This window comes from Mobula birostris, chromosome 2 (genome assembly GCF_030028105.1).
Source record: "Mobula birostris isolate sMobBir1 chromosome 2, sMobBir1.hap1, whole genome shotgun sequence".
Taxonomy (NCBI): Eukaryota; Metazoa; Chordata; class Chondrichthyes; order Myliobatiformes; family Myliobatidae; genus Mobula; species Mobula birostris.
In genome coordinates, this window is record NC_092371.1 from 74,717,859 (window position 1) to 74,730,943 (window position 13,085).

Here is a 13,085-nt window from a genome sequence, read left to right on the forward strand (position 1 = left end):
TTGACTGTACAGCTATTTATAAAGAACTTAAATACCAGTAGTTGGTCATTCAGTCCATTACACTTATTTTACCTTTAAATATGATCTTTGGTGCACTAACCCCAAAACACTTGATTCCATAATATCTACAGACATTAACAATATTGGTGTTATTGTACTCAGCAATTCAGTCTCCACATCCTTGAGTAGTAAACTCCGAAGATTCACCAGGGATGAAGAAATTTTTCAGTTCTGTCCCGAATGACTAAGATGAGACTGTAACCCTCAGTTTCTACATATCCCAGCCAGGGGAAAGACCAATTCCATATTTACCCTTCAAGCCTCGTAGGAATTCTGTACATTTTGACATGATTACCTCTCATTCTTACACACTGGAGGAGGTTTAATTGCTCTGATGTTCTGCGGTTGAGAAAAATGCTTTATAAATACTTCCATTCATATGGTAGCTTTTCCTTGGGTAGCAATAGACTGTTGACCACACAAAATGCAGATAGAAAAAGACAGTTCCACAATATTTCTTTCTTCCAATATTCTGAAGACATTTTAAGAAAACAGTAATCCACTTGAATGCATGAAATAAACAAAATCATTAACATTTAGGGGGTTGCAATATTCACAAATATTGAATGGCAACACTTCTGTACTGGAATATACTGCTCTAATAATTCAAAAGATTATATCTCCTTTAAAGACAGTTTACCAGAGTAAATGTTCAATTTAGAGTAAGGAGCAAATCCAATTAAAAGAAAGTCGAAGTATGCCTTTTCCAAGTTTTAAATAAGTTCAAATCAGGTTGCATGTATCATGCACTTTTCTAACCAAGTCTCTCTGTGCAAAAGCAGGAGAACTAACCCAATGCTAACACTGAACAAAATCATAATTTCTGTAAGAAAATGAGCAGTAATGTGCTTTATGACAGTATTATCCCAGGCTGTATTCCAAGGGACACCTTATATGCACATAGACTTGGTATTGGAGCGACTGGGCTTGTATACTCTGGAATTTAGAAGGATGAGAGGGGATCTGATTAAAACATATAAGATTATTAATGGATTGGACACTCTGGAGGCAGGAAGCATGTTCCCGCTGATGGGCGAGTCCAGAACCAGAGGCCACAGTTTAAGAATTAGGGGTAGGCCATTTAGAACAGAGTTGAGGAAAAACTCTTTCACCCAGAGAGTGGTGGATATGTGGAATGCTCTGCCCCAGAAGGCAGTGGAGGCCAAGTCTCTGGATGCTCTCAAGAAAGAGATGGATAGAGCTCTTAAAGATAGCGGAATCAAAGATTATGGGGATAAGGCAGGAACTGGATACTGATTATGGATGATCAGCCATGATCACAGTGAATGGCGGTGCTGATTCAAAGGGCCGAATGGCCTACTCCTGCAGCTATTGTCTATTGTTTCAGCAGGGTAAGTTTTATCCAAATGATGATAGAGACAAGTTCCACAATGTAGGAAGGGATATACAGAGGAAAAAAATGAATACTTTTGTCATCACTTTCAACCTACATTTCTTCTTAGCCACAGTAACATATACAAGATGCTAGAAGAACTCAATGTCAGGTAGCATCTATGGAATGGATAAACAGTCCACATTTTGAGCTGAGACTCTTCATCAGGATTTCTTAGCTATCACTTAATCTTGAGACAACAATGTATGTTGTTAATAGATACTAATGTATGGGTTATCCGTATCCTGAAAGAGGATATTATTTCAAGAAAAAAATTACACTGTAATCCAGTTCAAATTCAGTATTTACAATTCAAAATAAATGTCTTTTATATAAAAACATCAAGAACTGCTTATCAAAGCAGTTAATTTGGCTTCAGTTCAAAAGAGATGTCTCTCAATTTATGCAAAAGCCAGGTGAATAATTGAATTTGTCCAAAATCTTCTGGTTTGCCAGTGCAACTAAGCTGGTTTTGTAAGGCTCATCGGCACATAAATATTAGAAGCTATGTGTTCACTCAAGTACTCTCCTCCTTTCTCTTCATATTCAGATAGTGTGATCCAGCCCTCACTTTCATCTTTGTGCTCCACAGCCCAATCACGAGCACCAAACCAGGCATCCAGAACAGGATTGGAAGCAACAACCACCTGAAAGACACAAAGGCCCTATATCAATATACAACAGTTCTGTGCAATTCAGAGAAGTGACTTAAAGGAGAAATGTAACTTCATAACAATTTATGGCGATATGATTCATTTCTATAGATTTTGTTTCAAGAAGATAAATCTGAATGTGCACAAGTATTTGAGTTGGTCTCTTCACTAAGGACTCGTATTGCAAACTTGCCCATAATCATGGAACAAAAGACCCCTCAGCTTGTAGTTTTTGCTTTGAAGAATCTGGGATTGTTACATATTAGCAGTATTAATTGTACCTCAGTGATTGATGAAAACAGAGCAATGATGCCTGTGTGCAAAAATCCCTCATTTTGAAGACCACAAAAATTTACCCAAATTTCAGCAAGGAATCAGAAATTATAATGCTAAGTTAATGCACAAACAGGAAAGCGCATCTCTCTCGTACATAGGCTACCACATCAGCAATAGATATGTTCTGAAATAATAGAATTTAGAAATTGTTGCAATTAATTGCTGATTCCTTAAGGTTGTCATAGCCGAGGGATGGTAGTGGGGATAAGCTCCCACTACCTATTAAACGCTCCTAATGGTGTGCATCTCCATAGTCCTGAGAACCAAGTCCAGCTCCTGGCCTTCACAAGTGGCTTAGCTACTAAGGCCAGTGGAGCAGTTTCTATTGTTAGGAAAAAGGGCAAAGGCATGCTACTAGCACCTTAAAACCAGTTGCTTCAGGCAGATGGGGCTTGTCAGCCGTGGTTGGCAAATCATCTAGGAGAATGAAAGCTCTGATCTCAAACCTCCATTGCACTGCGGATATACCCATTCATGGGAAGGCTTCAGGAGTAAAGCCAGAGCTGAACTCCCTAAAACAGCCCAATGTTGAGTTCAACACTGACTGGCAACTCCTGCGATGCCACTGGTGCCAAACTATACCTGTCTCTGCTGTGCCTTTGGATTCATTAGCTAAATGGGGGGAAAGGGCCTACTGCATGGCCAACAGCTTGCTCTCCATTTCGTACTGCCTTGTGCATCATGTAGACAGCTGGAATGCAATATCCACAGTTGACCCTGACCTTAGGGGGGAGCCTCCACAACAATTGCTGCTAAACAGATTCAGAGTCAAAACTCCTTATAGTTCATTCTTGCCCCTCTAAATATAATATACAATGTGAATCAGGAATTTATTTCTGGCAATTCAGCTTAAATTGAATTATTGTAGTCAGATTAAATGGTCACTCATCTCATCTGCTGTTTATAGAACTTTGTGGAGCACAAATAGTCTGCACCTCAAGTATGATTAGATGGTGATAAAATCTATTAAGACATGAAGTGATGTAGAAGCTCTTCTAGACAGGTAACAAACCCCAATAGATTATTAGCTTTCTGGCTACTAAATGTCAGTTAGATATAACATTTAAGAGAATTACCTAACAACAGAAAGCAAAGCCAAGATGTCGCCAGTGATAAAGCCACTAGATATTCTACTACTTAAGGGGTTCCCAACCATTTATATGCCATGGACCATTAAGCAAGGGGTCCGTGAACACCAAGTTGGGAACCCCTGTACTAAATATATTTCTTCCAAACTACTAGCATTGCAATCCACAGCCTGTAATTTCCCTTTAAGAAACAAACTTTTGAACCGTCTAAGCAAACTAGTGATTTTATGATCTCCTGAAGGATTTCGCAAACTTGACTTTCAGGAAAGTGGGTATGGCCATCGCCAGAAAGAGCTCCAGAGTGGACCAAGCCAGATCGAAGCATCGAGGCCCAAGAGTGGAAAACAAATCAATGCTCAGCCCCACTACCCCTTGCCAGCCAAGATCCCCACCTATGCCTGTTGCATCTGCCCATGTTTGATCTGTCTCCCTCTCTTTTCACTACTACCGTCAGGTAGGAGGTGCAGGTGTCTTGGGTCCCATGCCACCAGGCTCAGGAACAGCATTGGGCTCCTGGAACAGCGTGAATGGCTTCACTTGCATCAGCACTGAACTGACTTCCAAAGCTTGTAGACCAGGGCTTCCCAACCTTTTTTACGCCATGGACCAATGCCATTAAGCAAGGGGTCTGTGGACCCAGGCTGGGAACCCCTACTGTAGACAGACTTTCAGGGACTCTACCTTTGTTAGTATGGTTTTACATGGATTCTGTTGTACTTGTGTTCCTATGAGTGCCTGCAAGAAAATGTATCTCAAGGCTACTACATATGGTTTACATACTTTAATAATAAATTTACTTCTGAACTTATTTTGGAGTACTTTTCAATAAAAGTGTATTACGTAAGAGAAATGGAGGAAAATAAATGAGATTAGTAACTATAATGTGCAACAGAAACTAGAGCAAAGACCGTTGCTTCTTTTTATGTAAAGATCTCAAAAATCTTCAAATAAAAGCTTCAAAGATTGGCTCCAAGCCCAGTGTTCTTTCAAAGTTTTCTTCAGTGAATCCAAGTACCCCTGGATTATACCAAGCACATATTCTGCATGACTCTAAATTGATTTGCAGATGCATTAGTTGGAGAAAATCCATTAAAGGTTGTCAGATCTCTGAATAAAAAAAAAAGACTTGCAGATGGTGGAAGTCAAAAATAAAAGCAAAATGTTGGAAATACTCAGTAGGTGAGGCCACATCTGTGAGAAAAGAAGTAGAGTTAACATTTCAAATTACAGTCTCTATCAAATCCCTGATGTCCAAAATCTTATTGAATTCTCCAGTAATCAATATAAAGTTCCATGGCTTTATAGTTAATCAAAAGATCTGTTTTTATTCTGAGTTTGCCATTACAGCAAACAAAGGCAAAACAATATAGTAGCTAGGAAGTTTTCATGCCTACATGCTTTTTTCCCCAATTCTTTATAGCTTTACTGCACTAAGTCAAATAGCACAATTAATTCTTCGTTAATCCCCATGGGCTTCGGGCAGATGGGGCCATCAGCCACGGTTGGCAGCTCATTGATGAGAAGGAAAACTCTGATCGCAAACTGCCACAGCCTTGCAGTTATACCCACTCACGGGAAGGCTTCAAGAATAAACCCCAAGGGAAAAACCGAGAGCTGGAGAACATAAGGCAGATCTACATTGAGTTCAATGCTGACTGCAACACGGCTGGTACGAAACTCTGCCTTTCCTTTGGGTTCATCACATGCTTAGGGAGGGGGAAGCTTACTAGATGGGCAGCAGCCTGCTCTCCCTATTGTACCGCCCTGGTTTGCGAATATAGACAGCTAGGACTCAACCATGACTGACGAAGGCATCCAATTCTCATGGTCCTGGAAATAAGATGTTAGCTGTCCAAAATGAAACTTGCAGTTGCAATAAAAAGGTAGAGGCTGACAAGGAGGTTTAACCATTGAAGAGTCCAAGGTCTGTTTTGTATCCCTATCATTAATGCTATAAAGGAAGAAAATGTAAAAGTGGGAAATGGGTCAGGTTGACCGTGGAGTAGGTTCATAGAGATCAGCAGAACATCTTGGGCCGAACGGTCCGTACAATGCTGTACTGTTCTAAAACATCTAAAACTTCTTCCCGTAACGCTTAACCCCTTCACCAATCAACCCGATAGCCCTGTTTGGTATTACAAATAAAAGAGTTTTGAATCTGGCCTTGCAGAGGCCATTGTCCCAAAACTTTGTCAGCCATGCCTCAGAAAATAGATCAGTATCTTTGTCATTACTGATGCTTCTACATCACCCCCCACTGCCTCACCACCCAAGATAAGAACTCAACACAGCTTTTAATGTGTAGTACCTGAAATGAAGACCGAAAAGGCCTCATGGAAAGCAGCTCCCTCTCCATTCTGGTCTTCATCCCAGGGTATAGAATGTTTCCGCCAGTAAGGAATACATTTTGTACCAGTTCATCTTGCTCTTTCTTGGAATATCTGCAGAATTAAAGCAGGTGCATTTTATTTTTGCAACTCTGTGCTGTATTCTTCAACCTTTCAACCCTTTCTAGCATGGTCATGCAAGTAGGGGGATACAAAATGCTGGAGGGACACAGGAGGTCAGGAGCATCAATGGAGTGGAATAAACAATCGATGTTTCAGGCTGAGACCCTTCATCAGGCCTTCATGAATCCTGATGAAAGTTCTCAGCTCAAAACATCTACTGTTTACTCTTTTCCATAGAAGCTGCGTGATCCGCTGAGTTCCTTGAGCATTGTGTGTGTTACTGTACATTTCCAACATCTGCAGAATCCCTTGTGTTTATACTGACACTGGTTTTCTCAGTGGATCCCTCCCAAAGCTCTGCTGAAAGTGGACCCACAGCTGAGTTCTTTCTTTTTAAAGACTGTGATCTCAGAGCATTAAGAGACCAGATGGAGCTGTACAAGGCTATGACACATTTAGATTTAGCTGTTGGATAGCAGCTGTCCCCATCAACAGATGGTTCAAGGACCGAGCAGTGCAGAAAGTAATTAGCAAAAGGCACACAGGAAATATGAGGAGAAGCATTAAAAAGACAATGATCTGGAATTTGACTTGCAAAAAGGGGAGAAAAAGGCAAAGGGTCTTTCAGGAAGGCAAGAGATAAGAGCTTGAATGAAAACAATATACAGCACCACAAGGAAAGAACAGTGATGGGACTGATTGGTTTGCTCTACAATGGACTGGATGATCTTTCATCCCAGGGATCATTTCGTGAATCTTTTCTGGACCCTCTCCAATGCCAGCACATCCTTTCTTAGACCAAAGAAATGGTGATGGACTTTAGGAAGACTAAGCCTGCACTGCTCCTTGTTATTATTGATGGTGAGGATGTGGATGTGGTGAAGACCTACAAGTATCTGGGGGTGCACCTGGACGACAGACTTGAGTGGAGCACCAACACAGAGGCTGTGTATAAGAATGACCAGAGTCACCTCTACTTCCTGAGGAGACTTAGGTCATTTGGAGTATGCAGGCCTCTCCTTCACATGTTCTACCAGTCTGCTGTCGCCAGTACAATCTTCTATGAAGTCAGTGGTGTGCTGGGGCAATGGCATCAACACAGGTGATGCCAACAGGTTCAATAAACTGATTAGAAAGGCTGGCTCTGTCATAGGAGTCAAACTGGACACACTGGAGGCTGTGGTAGAACAAAGGACCCTCTAGGAAATCCTGGCAATTCTGGACAATGTTTCTCACCCCTTGCACACTACCTTGGCTGAACAGAGGAGCACTTTCAGTAATAGACTAAGACAACTGTGCTGCTCCAAAGAGCGCTACATGAGGTCCTCCTTACCCTAAGCCATCAAGATCCATAATGAGTCAACCTACAGACAAGGAAGTGTTCTTGTAATCTTTGACTTGTAAATCTTGTACATCTTATTTTTAAAAGGTAACTTATTTTTTTTCGTCCTTACTTCTCCTCTAATATTTGTATATCTATGCACTTGTAATGCTACTGTGACACTGTAATTTTCTTTGGGATCAATAAAGTAACTATCTTAGATAAATGGCCCAAAACAGCTCACAATATTCACACTTTATGTGAGTATTGCATATTTATTTATTTTTAAATAACAGTACATAACAAGTCCTTCTGACCCAATGAGTCATGCCGCCCAACAACCACCTATTTAACCTTAGCCTAAACACAAGAGAATCTACAATGATCAATTAACCTACTAACTGGTACATCTTTGGAATGTGGGAGGAAACCGGAGCACGTGGAGGAAACCCACAGAGTTATAGGGAGAATGTATGCAACTCCTTATGGAGAACTTCAGAATTGAACTCTGAACTCCAATGCCCAGAGCTGTAATTGCGGCAGCTTTGCTATCGTGGCACCCTGCCTTACCACTTCTTAACAACATAGACAGGGCCAGAAACTCGTGTTTCAATCACTGTGATAATCTTGCATGGCAAATTTATACATCGCTAATCAGAGACACCGGCTTCCTCACCCATCACTGCTAAAACTGAATGCACATCACAGATGTGAAAAACTAATACTTCTATTCTACTTACACTCGTAAATCCTTCCTCAAACAAGATGAGTGAGTAAAGGTAAAGAAATGTTTAAAATATGAATGCCAAGGCTCAGGTTATGGATCTGATATCCTGTCTGGATCAGACTTAAAAGACATGAATATCCAGCTAAGTATTTTCAGTTTTCTTGCAGATTCTATCCTCCCTTTGTGGACACCTTTAAGCTGTTTTGAGGCTGGGTCCTAATGCATTTTCCCTTGGCTATTAACAGAGCTATGAAAATTAAACTTGTCAGCCACCATTCAGCCAAAGGCAGCAACAATGCGTCTTCTCTGCTAGCTCATTGGTTCAATATAGCAGCTTTTGCTCTCTAAGTAGAGAAGTCCAGTTTAATGAGTGTACAAAATACAGGACAATGATTAAAGTACACTCAGATGCCACTTTTTTTATGCATTTCTTGTATCTAATAAAAGCCAGCTGTTGGTGTAGTGGCATCAGCACTGGATTTCGAGATGAATGGTCCCAGCTTTGAATAAAAATAAACAAATGCTAAAGAAACAGAAAGGTTGCCACCTGATGCACCAAAAGTCACGGAGAGGAAAACAACTGTACCTAATAAAGTGGCCACAGTGTGTATGTTCATGCTCTTCTGCTGCTGTATTCCATCCACTTCAAGGTTCGCCATGTTGTGCATTTGGATATGTTCTTCTGCACACCACTGTTGTAACACGTGGTTATCTGAGTTACAGTCACCTTCATATCAGCTTGAACCAGTCTGACCATTCTCTGCTGACCTCTCTCATTAACAAGGCGTCTTTGCCGATGGAACTGCTGCTCAATAGATATCCTTTGTGTTTCTCAACATTCTCTAAATGCTAGAGACTTATGCACAAAAATCCCAGGAGTTCAACAGTTTGAGGTACTCCATAAGACATAGATGCAGAATTAGGCCATTTGGCTCATCAAGTCTGCTCCACCATTCTATCATGGCTGATTTAGTATCCCTCTCAACCCCATTCCTCTTCCTTTTCCCCATAACTTTTGACACTTCGACTAATGAAGAACCTATCAATCTCCACCTTAAATATACCCAATGACTTGGCTTGCACAGCTATCTGTGGCAGTGAATTTCCACAGATTCACCATTCTCTGGCTAAAGAAATGTTTCCTCATTTCTGTTCCAAATGGGAATGCCTCAATTCTGCAGATGTGCCCTCTGGTCCTAGACTCCCGCACTATAGGAAACATCCTCTCCACATTTACTTTATCCAGACCTTTCAAAATTCAATAGGTTGCAATGAAATCCTCCCTCATACTTCTAAACTCCAGTGAGTACAGGCCCAGAGCCAAACACTCTTCATATGTTAACCATTTCATTCCTGGGATCATGCTCGTGAATCTCCTCTGGACTCTCCAACGTCAGTACATCTTCTCTTAGATGAGCCCAAAACTGCTCAGACCCCAAGTGCAGTCTGACCAATGCCTTATAAACCTCAGCATCACATCCTTGCTTTTGTATTCTAGTTCTTTCAAAATGAATACGAGCATTGCATTTGTCTTCCTTACCATGGACTCAACCTGCAAGTTAACCTTTAAGGAATCCTGCACAAGGACTCCCAAGTCCCTTTGCATCACTGATTTTTGAATATTCCCCATTTAGAAAATAGTCCCCACCTTTATTGCTTCTGAAAGTGACCATGCATTTTTCTACATTATATTCCACCTGCCATTTCTTTGCCCATTCCCCCAATCTGTCCAAGTCTTTCTGCGAACACCCTGCTTCCTCAACACTACTTGTCCTTCCACCTATCTTCATATTGTCTGTAATTACAGCCACAAAGCCATCAATTCCTTCATCCAAATCATTGACGTACTACATAAAAAGAAGAGGTCCCAATACCAACCCCCGCAGCACACCACTAGTCACCAGCAGCCGACCAGAAAAAGCCCCCTTTATTCCCACACTTTGTCTTCTGCAAGTCAGCCAATCTTAGACAATAGACAATAGGTGCAGGAGTAGGCCATTCAGCCCTTTGAGCCAGCACCACCATTCACTGTGATCATGGCTGATCATCCACAATCAGTACCCTTTTCCTGCCTTCTCCCCATATCCCTTGACTCCGCTATCTTTAAGAGCTCTATCTAACTCTTTCTTGAAAGAATCCAGAGAATTGGCCTCCATTGCCTTCTGAGGCAGAGCATTCCACAGAACCACAACCCTCTGTGTGAAAAAGTTTTTCCTCAACTCTGTTCTAAATTGTCTACCCCTTATTCTTAAACTGTGGCCTTCGGTTCTGGACTCCCCCAACATCGGGAACATGTTTCCTGCCTCTAGCGCGTCCAATCCCTTAATAATCTTATATGTTTCAATCAGATCCCCTCTCATCCTTCTAAATTCCAGTGCATACAACCCCAGTTGCTCCAATCTTTCAACATATGACAGTCCCGCCATCCCGGGAATTAACCTCGTGAACCTACGCTGCACTCCCTCAATAGCTAGAATGTCCTTCCTCAAATTTGGAGACCAAAACTGTATACAATACTCCAGGTGTGGTCTCACCAGGGCCCTGTACAACTGCAGAAGGACCTCTTTGCTCCTATACTCAGCTCTCCTTGTTATGAAGGCCAACATGCCATTAGCTTTCTTCACTGCCTGCTGTACCTGCATGCTTACTTTCAGTGACTGATGAACAAGGACACCTAGACCTCGTTGTACTTCCCCTTTTCCTAACTTGACACCATTCAGATAGTAATCTGCCTTCCGTTCTGGCCACCAAAGTGGATAACCTCACATTTATCCACATTAAACTGCATCTGCCCACTCACCCAACCTGTCCAAGTCACCCTGCATTCTCATAACATCCTTCTCACATTTCACACTGCCACCCAGCTTTGCGTCATCTGCAAATTTACTAATGTTACTTTTAATCCCTTCATCTAAATCATGAATGTATATTGTAAATAGCTGCGGTCTTGCGGTACCCCCCTAGTCACTGCCTGCCATTCTGAAAAGGACCCATTAATCCCTACTCTTTGTTTACTGTCTGCCAACCAATTTTCTATCCATGTCAGTACCCTACCCCCAATACCATTTGCTCTAATTTTGCACATTAACCTCCTATGTGGGACCTTATCAAAGGCTTTCAGAAAGTCCAGGTACACTACATCCACTAGCTTTTCCATGTCCATTTTCATAGTTACATTCTCAAAAAATTCCAGATTAGTCAAGCATGATTTCCCCTTCGTAAATCCATGCTGACTCAGACCTACCCTGCCACTGCTATCCAAATATGCTGCTATTTCATCTTTTATAATTGATTCTAGCATCTTCTATCCATGCTAGTACTTTACCTGCAATACCATGGGCTCTTATCTTGTTAAGCAGCCTCTCGTGCAGCACCTTCTCAAGGGTTTCTGAAAATTTAAATAAACATCCATTGACTCTCCTTTGTCTATCGTGTCTGTTATTTCCTCAAAGAATTCCAACAGGTTTGTCAAGCAAGATTTTCCCTTTAGAAAACCATGCTGACTTTAGCCTAATCATGTGCCTCCAAGTACCCCTAAACCTCATCCTTAATAGTAGATTTTAACATCTTTCCCATCACTGAAGTCAAGCTAACTGGCCTATAATTTCTCATCTTCTGCCTCCCTCCCTTCTTAAAGGGTGGACTGACATTTGCAATTTTCCCGTCATCAGGAACCATTCCAGAATCTAGTGATTCTTGAAAGCCTCCAAAATCTCTGCAGAGATCTCTTTCAGCACCCTGGGGGTAGTCCAACTGGTCCAGGTGACTTATCTGTCTTCAGACCCCTCAGCTTCCCAGGCATCTTCTCCATAGTAATAGCAACAACCCAATTCTGCCCCAACACCTTGGATTTCCGGCATACTGCTAACGTCTTCCACAGTGAAGACTGATTCAAAATACTTAAGTTCCTCTGCTATTTATTTATATGTTATAATTATGTGGTTTTTGTTAGTTTTTCAGTCTTGGTCTGTCCTGTGTTTCTGTGATATCACAGCGGAGGAATATTGCATCATTTCTTAATGCATGCATTACTAAATGACAATAAAAGAGGACTGCGTGTCCTCATAATCTAATCTAAGTTATTTGTATCCCATTACTGGTCTGATATCAATGCCTCTCTCTTATTCTTTATACAGTTGTAAGAAAAAGTTTCTGAACCCTTTGCAGTTACCTGGTTTTCTGCATTAATTACTCATAAAATGTAGTCTGATCTCCATCTAAGTCACAATAATAGACAAGCACAATCTGCCTAAACCAATAACACATAAACAATTGTACTTTTCATGTCTTAATTGAACACATTGTTTAATCATTCACGGTCCAGGCTGGAAAAAGTATGTGAACCCCTGTACTTAATAATCGGCAGAACCTCTTTAGCAGCAATAATCTCCACCAAATGTTTCCTTTAGCTGTTGATCAGACTTGCACAACAGTGAGGAGGAATTTTAGACGATTCCTCCATACAAAACTGTTTCAGTTTATCAATATTTCTGGGATAGCTTGCATGAACAGCCCTCTTCAGGTCAGGCCACAGCATCTCAATTGGGATAAAGTCTGCTCTCTGACTTCGCCATTCCAAAACACAAATTTTCTTCTTTCTAAACCATTCTGTTGTTGATTTATTCTTGCGTATCAGATCATTGTCTTGTTGCATCATTCAACTTCCTTTAAGCTTCAGGTGGCATACGGCTATTCTGATAACAATTTTGAATTCATTGTTCCCTCAACAATTGCAAGCTGTCCAGGCCCAGAGGCAGCAAAGCAGCCCCAAACCACAATGCTCCTTCCAACATGCTTCACAGTTGGGATGAGATCTCAATGTTGGAAATGCTGTGCCCTTTTCCCTCCAAATCCTAGCGCTGTGCATTTCTGCCAAAAAGTTCAACTTTTGATTCATCCTCCCTTTAGAATACTTCATCCTTGGAATGTATTTTTCCTACTGCGCCTTCCAAATTTCCCCCATAAACACCAGCCGTTGTTGTTCTGTCAGCATCCCTGCTAGTGTCCACTTCCAATCCTCTGGCCAGCTCCTGTCTCATGCCTCTGTAATTCTCTTT

The 13,085-nt window shown here is 41.3% G+C and overlaps 1 protein-coding gene across 1 annotated transcript in view; it reads right to left on the reverse strand.

Moving 5' to 3' along the window:
* Positions 1-500: 500 nt before the first annotated feature.
* actr5 (actin related protein 5) overlaps positions 501-13,085 on the reverse strand; it is a 64,522-nt gene continuing 51,937 nt past the window's right edge. The window contains exons 8-9 of the mRNA XM_072243151.1: positions 5,839-5,971; positions 501-2,100 (exon numbers count right to left, since the gene is read on the reverse strand). Coding sequence (XP_072099252.1) covers positions 1,915-2,100; positions 5,839-5,971 — 319 coding nt within the window. The 3' untranslated portion in view covers positions 501-1,914. The remainder of the gene's footprint in view (positions 2,101-5,838; positions 5,972-13,085) is intronic.